We start from the raw sequence: 7,933 nt of genomic DNA, 5'->3' as shown, positions 1-7,933 counted from the left end.
TGGGGCCTAGAACCTGTCTCGGGGATTGAGCAGCTGTGGAGGTGGCAGGAGAGTGACCCAAGGTTCCAGTACTCTGGGTCCATGCTTCTTATCTTTGTAGACTCCACTTCAAAAACACATATTTGAAAATAAAATGATTGAGAATTTCAAGACAGCAATTTCAAGGCATTGAACCCCTAGCGCGAGGCCCTTCTCACGGTGGAACTGGGAGCACTGTGTGAATTAGAGACCCAGCCCCCCCACCCCCTCGAGACAGGCGGGAGGCTGAGTGCCCTTGGGGAGCCTGGGCACGGCACTGGCTTTGGGGTCATGCTAGGGGGAGGCCCCTGATGGCAGCAGCTGGAAGGTCATAGTCTCCTCGTTGCCCCCAGCTCCTGCAGTGAGTAGATGTGAGCCTGGCGAATGAATGAATGAATGAATGAATGCCTGCTTCCAGCACCTCACCTGGAGCCCTTACTCCAAGAGCCCCCAAGAGCCCACTCCTGGGACCGCCCTGCCCCTGAGAATGGCCCCAGGTGGCCCCACATTCTCTCTCGTCTGTGAAAGGAGAAGTCAAAAGGGGATCTTCTAGGACATCTGTGGCTCCTGAGGTTCCTCTTCTGTGCATGGTCCCCGCTCCCATTTCCTCCAGAAACTTCCTGTTGGAGCTTCCTTCCAGGCTAGACAGGCAGGTCCAGAAGCCCGACGATCCAAGAGCAGGCCCAGCGCTGGGGACCCTGGAGATGCTGCAGCTGCTTCTGCCCCTGCTGTGGGCAGGTGAGTGGGTAGAGGGCCAGGGTCCCGGGTCAGTGCTGGGGCTGGGGTTGCAGCAGAAGGATCCAGAGTACAAGCTGCAAGTGCCGAAATCAGTGACGGTGCAGGAGGGTCTGTGCGTCCATGTGCCCTGCACTGTGATCTACCCCCGGGTTGGCTGGAACAACTCGACCCCTGCTCGCGGCTACTGGTTCCGGAAAAGGGATAATTCAAAACCAGATATTCTCATGGCTGCAAACAACGAAACAAAGAAAAGAGGAAAGGAGGCCAGATTTCCATTCTACCTCTCTGGGGACCCTGGGACCAACGACTGCTCCCTGAACATCACAGACGCCCGTAAGGAAGACAGTGGAAAGTATTACTTCCGACTGGAAACAGGTCTTGTGAACCACAGCTACCAAAGAAACCTCAAGGTGTCTGTGACAGGTATGGAATGGTCCCCAGGAACAGACCGCAGGGGACACTGCAGTGCAGGCCGGGGTGTCTCTTTCAGAGGCACACACGGGGTCCCCTCTGGGTCCGGCCTCTCCCTCTCTCCTCTCCAGAGCTGACACAGACCCCCGACATCCATGTCAAGGAGCCCCTGGAGTCGGGCTGCCCCAGCCACCTTACCTGTTCCATGCCAGGGGCCTGTCAGCCCCTCAACGTCTCCTGGGCAGGGGCTGCCCTCAGCTCCCTGGGACTGGACTCAACGGCCTATAAGTCCTCGGAGATCCTGCTCACGCCCCGCCCGCAGGACCACGGCACCAACCTCACCTGTCGGGTCACCTTCCCCAGGGCTGGTGTGAGCAGGGAGAGGACCCTCACGCTCAACGTGTCCTGTGAGTGCGGCGCCTGGGTGGGGGAGGGGCTGGGGGAAGGACACGGGCCTTGCCCTCTTCCACTTCCCGCTTATGCGTCCCCGGGGTGGGTGGCCGGGGCAGGGCCAGCTCTGACGCTGTTCCTTACTGCATCTCTCTTTCCAGACGCTCCACAGAACCTGACCATCAGCATCTCCCGGGGAAACCCCGCGGGTAAGCCGGGAAGGCCTCTCCCCCAGGATGGGATGGGCACCCGGGACACAAAGCTAAACCCAGGAGGGCCACGGTGACACGCAGGGACAGGGACAGGGCGGCGGGGAGGGGGGTAACCCAGCTCCCTCCGACACATCGTTTTAACTTACTATTCATTATGTGCAAAGACGATGTGTCAAATAGATACACCGCCCAGGTTAAGAAATAGGATCTCCACCCTCCCTCTGGAGCCTCCTAAATGCCCCGTCCCAATTTATGCCCTTCCAGGGGGCATCAGAGGAAGCCACCACGCTGGATTTTGTTAACTGTTCGTTTTATTTTACTTTAATTTCGATTGGGGTATAATTGATGAATTAATAATATGCATTTGAAGTGGACAAGGGAATGATTTCATATTCATACACACTATAAAAAGATCACCACAATCAAATGAATGAACACAGCCACCACGTCCCTTACTATTATTTTTTAAGTATATTTTATTGATTATGCTATTACAGTTGTCCCAATTTTTTTCCCCTTTGCTCCCCTCCGCGCAGGACCTCCCCTTCCCTCCAGCAATCCCACCCCCTTAGTTCATGTCCATGGGTCATGGATATAAGTTCTTTGGCTTCACCCTTTCCTATATTTTTCTTAACTCCCCCCTGTCTATTTTGTACCAACCGATTATGCTTCTTAGTCCCTGCACCATTTCCCCATTTCTCCCCCTTCCCCTTCCCAAGCTGATAACCCTCCAGATGATCCCCAGACCTATGATTCTGTTCCTGTCCTAGTTTGCTTAGTTGGATTCTTACTATTATTTTTTTATCCTCACCTGAGTATATTTTTTCATTGCTTTTAGAGAGAGAGGAAGGGAGGGAGAAAGAGAGGGAGTCAAGCATAGATCAGTTGTCTTCGTTCATGCCCTGACTGGGATCAAACCTGAAACCTAGGCAGGTGTCCTGACCCAGAACTGAACCTGGGACCTTTTGCTTTGCGGGACGACACCCAAACAGCCGGCCAGGGCACACTGCTCTTTTCTTACAAAAGAGAAAGAAATGGGAAGAAGACTTGGCAGCTCCGGGCCTGGGCTCAGCTCTCCCTCCCTCTCCGTCTTCAGAGCTGGAACACGTGGGGAATGGCTCCTCTCTTCCAGTCCGGGAAGGGGACCCTCTGAGCCTGCTCTGTGTCGCCGACAGCAACCCTCCCGCCGCGCTGAGCTGGGCCCAGGGCAGCCGGACCCTGAGCCCCGCACAGCCCTGGAACCCCGGGGTCCTGCAGCTGCCCCGCGTGGAGTCGGAGCAGGAAGGCGAATTCACATGCCGGGCTCAGCACCCGCTGGGCTCCCTCCAAGTCTCGCTGAGCCTCTCTGTGCACTGTGAGTTGGGGGTGGGGGCACCTGCGGGCAGGTGACCTGGGTCCTGGTCGGGCAGGGGCTCCGCTGACCTTCTCCTCGCTCCCCGCAGACCCCCCACAGCTGCTGGGACCCGCCTGCTCCTGGGAGGAGGAGGAGGGTCTGCGCTGCAACTGCTCCTCCCGAGCCCAGCCGGCCCCCTCGCTGCGCTGGCGGCTGGGGCAGCGGCTGCTGGAGGGAAACCACAGCAACGCCTCCTACACGGTCACCTCCCGCTCAGCCGGGCCCTGGGCCCACAGCGCCCTGACCCTCCGCACGGGGCTCGGCGCCGGCCTCAGACTCAGCTGCGAGGCCGGGAACGTCCACGGGGCCCAGAGCGCCTCTGTCCTGCTGCTGTCGCCGCCGCCAGGTCGGGGCCTGCTGGGGACAGAGGCTTAGGGAGAGAGGGTGGGATCATAGAGGAGACGGGGCTGGGGAGAGGGGCTAGAAGGGATGAGAGGGAGGAAGGGGTGTGTGTAGGGTAAAGTCCAGTAAGGACAGAGAGCTCAAGTTCCCTGGGAGAAAGAGGCACAGGGTCTTGGGGCTTGGCGGGGAGTCACCTCAAACCCCACTCGTCTGCAGGGAAGCCCGAGCTTGGGAAAACGCTTCTTCTGGGGGCTGTCGGGGGAGCTGGTGTTGCTGGCCTGCTCAGTCTCTGCCTCTGCTTCATCTTCTTTAAGTAAGTGGTCTCTGAAGGGGGGGGTGAATGCAGGGGTAGGAGGGGTCTGGGTCCTGTAACCCCAGAGAGCCCCACCTGGAGGAAGCTGGACAGGGCAGAGGCTGTTCCCACCCTGAAGGGCACCTGCTGTCATTGTGAAAGGCATCTGCCTAGTATGTCTGCTAGGTCCTGGCCTTGGTCAGCCCCTCCAGCCTCTTTAGCAGGGAGACAGTTGTCGCACTGCAAGCTCTGGGATAGGCAGGCTGCTGAAAGGTCCCGGCCTCCCCTTCAGAGTGAAGACCCGCAGGAAGGACGCACTTGAGGCTGCAGCTGGTGGGAAGCCTGTCCCGTCCATGCTGGGTCCCACCTCCGGGGTGAGTCACGGGCCCTCTGGTCATCGGGATACCATCTGGCCATCTCCCCAGGGTGGCCATGGGCACCTCTGTCTTGATGCCTTAAGATGACCATCATGCCCACAACAGGATTTTCCTCTGGGGTCCCCGTCAACTGAGTCACCCAGGCCAGCAACCCGGGAGCCACCATCTCCTCTGCTCCAGTCTCCTCTTGTAGAGACCTGTCCATCTTCCTGAATGTGTCCCCACCTCCCCATTTCCTCCTCCTTCCTATCTCTCCTCCCCAGCACAGGATATCAGTGCAATCTCCCCCCAATAATTGTCAGCTACAAGTTTAAGGGTCCCTAAGACACTTTCATGTTCAATAACCCATCAGAAGGACTCACAGAACTCAGAAAAGTGGTTACACACTCATGGTTATAGTTCATTATAGCAAAAGGCTGGGGCCTGGAATCAGCAGAGGGAAGAGGGGCGTGGGGCGAGGTCCAGGAGAAACAGGCCCAAGCCTCCATGCTCTCTTGCAGGGGAGTCACAAGGACAGCGCTTACTTCTCCCAGCAGTGCTGTGTGACCACATACAGGGAGCAGCCCCCCAGGGAAGCTCACCTGAGCCTGGGTGTCCAGTTTCAATTGGGGGTCTGGACATGGAGGCACCTTTGACTGCCCAGGCAGCTGAACTCAGTCTCTATCCCCTGCAGAGGTCAAGCTGATACCAGGAGGCCCAAGGCCCCCCCCCCTCCCCCCCATCAATCACATGTGGCCCAAGGGCACAGGTGAACAAAGACATTTGTCAGGCAGGACATTTCAAGGGCTTAGAGGTTCTTTCCTGGGTGTTGGAGACAAAGGGAGAAGCTTTTCTTTCGGTGAGGTTAACCTTCACTGTGATATCCTTCACAAATGCCTTTGCTTGAATCTCTGAAATGCTGGGTGGTCCCTGAGGGCAGCCCAGGTCTGAGCAGATTCCTGCCCTTCTCATACCGCTTACCCCATTCCTGTGCACCCTATTACAATGTGCAGTTAAAGGGTAATAGAATCGACTCCTGCCTCAATGTCTACTTCCCCCGGCCGGAGGTCTGGGATGGTGTCTGCTTTGTTCCCTGGTGAATGTCCGGAGCCTGGCACAGGGAAGCTGTCCCATGAGGCAGCAGGCACTGACGCCAGAGAGACTTGAGCATGCCTCTTGGCCCTACCAACAACTATGAGTGTGATTTGGGGATATTTACTTAGCCTCCGTTTCTCCACCTAATGCACGAGAATAGGGATAGCGTCACCCAAGTGGACTGTTGTGAGGAACCTAGGAGACTGGCAATTGATTACCAAGGGCGAGGCATTATTGCTCTTAAATACATATTGGTTGACCAACAGAATGAATGGCGGGTCCGCCGATGTTTGTGGAATGAATAGATGAAAGGCTACTTTGCTCAGTTTCCAGGTTCCCTTGTGGGCCCTCCTTGCTGTCTCCCAGCTCCCGTTATCCTAATTTGACCCCCTTTTCTCCCCCTCCACTCAGGATGACCATTATGAGTGTCCGCCAGGCAGCCACCCAGACTACGCATCCCCAGCTGAGGCCGCCCCCACCCCGGGGGAGGAGCATGAGCTCCATTACACGTCCCTCAGCTTCGAAGGGCTGAGGCCCTGGGAGCCCGCGGACCAGGAGGCCGCCAGCACCACTGAGTACGCAGAGATCAAGATCCGCAAATAAGGGGCCTCAGCTCCAGCCACCTGTGGCTGGAAGTGTGGCGATGGGCAGAACTGGACTCAAATTTTAGCCCTGTCACCAGTTACCAGCATGAGTTTGGGCAAGTCGTTTTATTTCTCAGTCTCCCCTCTATAACAACAAACCCGACTTGCTGGGCTGTAGTGGGGCGTCGAGGCAGTAATGGACAGTAAAGCGTGGAAAGGTGCGCGTGCACAGCGCCCCGCACCTGCGGTGACGCGTCTTCTCAGCGCAGTCCACCTGGAATAAGGGTCCGGGCACCCTGGCCCAGATGGGGACCACTGTGCAGGGCTGTTCTAGCTCCAGGGCTCCCTGGAGGCATGGGTGAGGCTGTCCCTGGGATGCAAGGCAGCTCTGCCCCACCTGCCTCGTCCCCTCCCCACTGCGGGGACCACCCCCGGGGCGTGGCCTCTGCACACTGGTCTCTCAGAGCTTGCTTCCTAGACACCCCATTTGTATATTGTACTCCCCCCCACACACAATCATTCACTGATTATCTGAACTAAATGATAGGCTGTCTAATTACACATCTCTTTCTTTAATTTATGCCCCTGATGCTTTGGTTCTCCTGAACGGTTTCCTTTTGCAGAATTTGCTTATAAAGTTCTTTGCCGTTACAGCCCGTGTTTCATTTGCTTTGCAATTAGTTTGTGCAGTGATCACATCTTACTTTGTTCGCTTTTCCACTGATTGTCCATTGGGTTTCCCCCATGGTCTCCGTTAATGAGAAAACATGAGCGCAATGAGCTGACCCAGCAAACAGGCATCGGCCTGAAGTTAACACCTTCGCTCTGTGACTGCTCTTCCGGTTCGATGCGTTGGGATTCCAGCTTCCATGGCACAATCTGCTTTGCTTGGCGTCCGGACTATGCTACGTCTCTTCATCAATGACTTGGAAATGGTGCCAAAAAGGAATAAGGACTCATGGACATGGGCGACAGTGTGGTTACTACTGGTGGAGGGGGTTCTAAGGGGGCTGAATAGCAATGGGGAAAAAAAAAGCAATAAAAAATATTTTTTAACAGGATAATACGGTAAAAAAAAAAAAAAAAAAGAAAATGGTGCTCCCCAACAAAATGAAGGCTTATTGTAATTTCTTATTCCTTTCTTCAACACAAGGTGATTCCACTTGCTCCCAGGCTGCTAGAGAGTATTTAGGGACATCTGTGTTAAAGAATCACATTCTTCGAGGGATAAAATCTTGTTGAAAAGACCACCACAGAAATGATGCAATAATTACCCACCTCAAGTCAGAATTTCCCTTCCTGGCCTAAGTCATGTCCCCTTAAAGAACGGCTTTGACACTTAAAGAGGTATTTTTTCAGCAATTTTTTAGCATGTTCAAGAAGTTTTTGTAAACAACAGAGCACTTAACACCATTTCCTTTCACTCTGTATAATCCTATTGCTGGATGGGTGTTGGGAATTACAGTATTCCTTCATTTATCATGGGTATGCGGTTCTAGACCCTCCCTCGATAGGTGAAAATCTGCCAAGTAGGAACTTTACATTTATTTTAGTATTTGTATATATTTTAAGGCTTTATAAACCCTTCCCACACACTTATAAACTGTTCCCAGTTCCTTATTAACCTTTCCCACTCCCTTAACCTTTTCCACACTTTTATAAACACTACTTATGTTCTTAAACATATTCTACACTCTTAAACCTATGTAACTTTAACAACATACATATACATTACCACAAAATCCCGTGATATAGTGAAAAATCCATCATAATTAAATATAATATTTTTTAAAATCTCACGATACAGTGAGGCCATGATAAGTGAACTGTGATATAGAGAGGGACTCCTGTATAAGAAATGAAATAGGCTTCCCTCCATGGATTACTTTAAAAGTCAAGAATTTGGGGGGCCTTTTCATTGAACTAAAGAATAATTTTGGTGCTTTAAATGAAGAAACAGATTTTCTCGACTTCACTTGTTAAAATGAGCCATTGGGGTTTCGAATGGGAGAACTGAAGAGTACAGAATGGCAAATCATAAAAATCCTTTAACTGCTCAGTGGAAAGGCAGAGGGAGCAATGTCATGACAATTACTTCCATT

The 7,933-nt window shown here is 53.7% G+C and overlaps 1 protein-coding gene across 1 annotated transcript; it reads left to right on the top strand.

Annotated features, from left to right (window-relative positions):
- Window positions 1-420: 420 nt before the first annotated feature.
- On the top strand, window positions 421-6,040 carry SIGLEC11 (sialic acid binding Ig like lectin 11). Its single transcript, XM_090260775.1, has 8 exons — window positions 421-1,179; window positions 1,299-1,574; window positions 1,719-1,766; window positions 2,866-3,123; window positions 3,212-3,508; window positions 3,721-3,817; window positions 4,089-4,170; window positions 5,659-6,040. The coding sequence occupies exons 1-8, from the start codon at window positions 606-608 to the stop codon at window positions 5,848-5,850; spliced, it is 1,824 nt and encodes a 607-aa protein (XP_090116901.1). The 5' UTR covers window positions 421-605; the 3' UTR covers window positions 5,851-6,040.
- The last annotated feature ends 1,893 nt before the right edge of the window (window positions 6,041-7,933 follow it).

Source organism: Furipterus horrens, unplaced genomic scaffold (assembly GCF_987537825.1).
Source record: "Furipterus horrens unplaced genomic scaffold, mFurHor1.1.pri manual_scaffold_13, whole genome shotgun sequence".
NCBI classification, from domain to species: Eukaryota; Metazoa; Chordata; class Mammalia; order Chiroptera; family Furipteridae; genus Furipterus; species Furipterus horrens.
The sequence above is the reverse complement of the archived record's forward strand: the minus strand, read 5'-3'. Positions and strand labels throughout refer to the sequence as shown.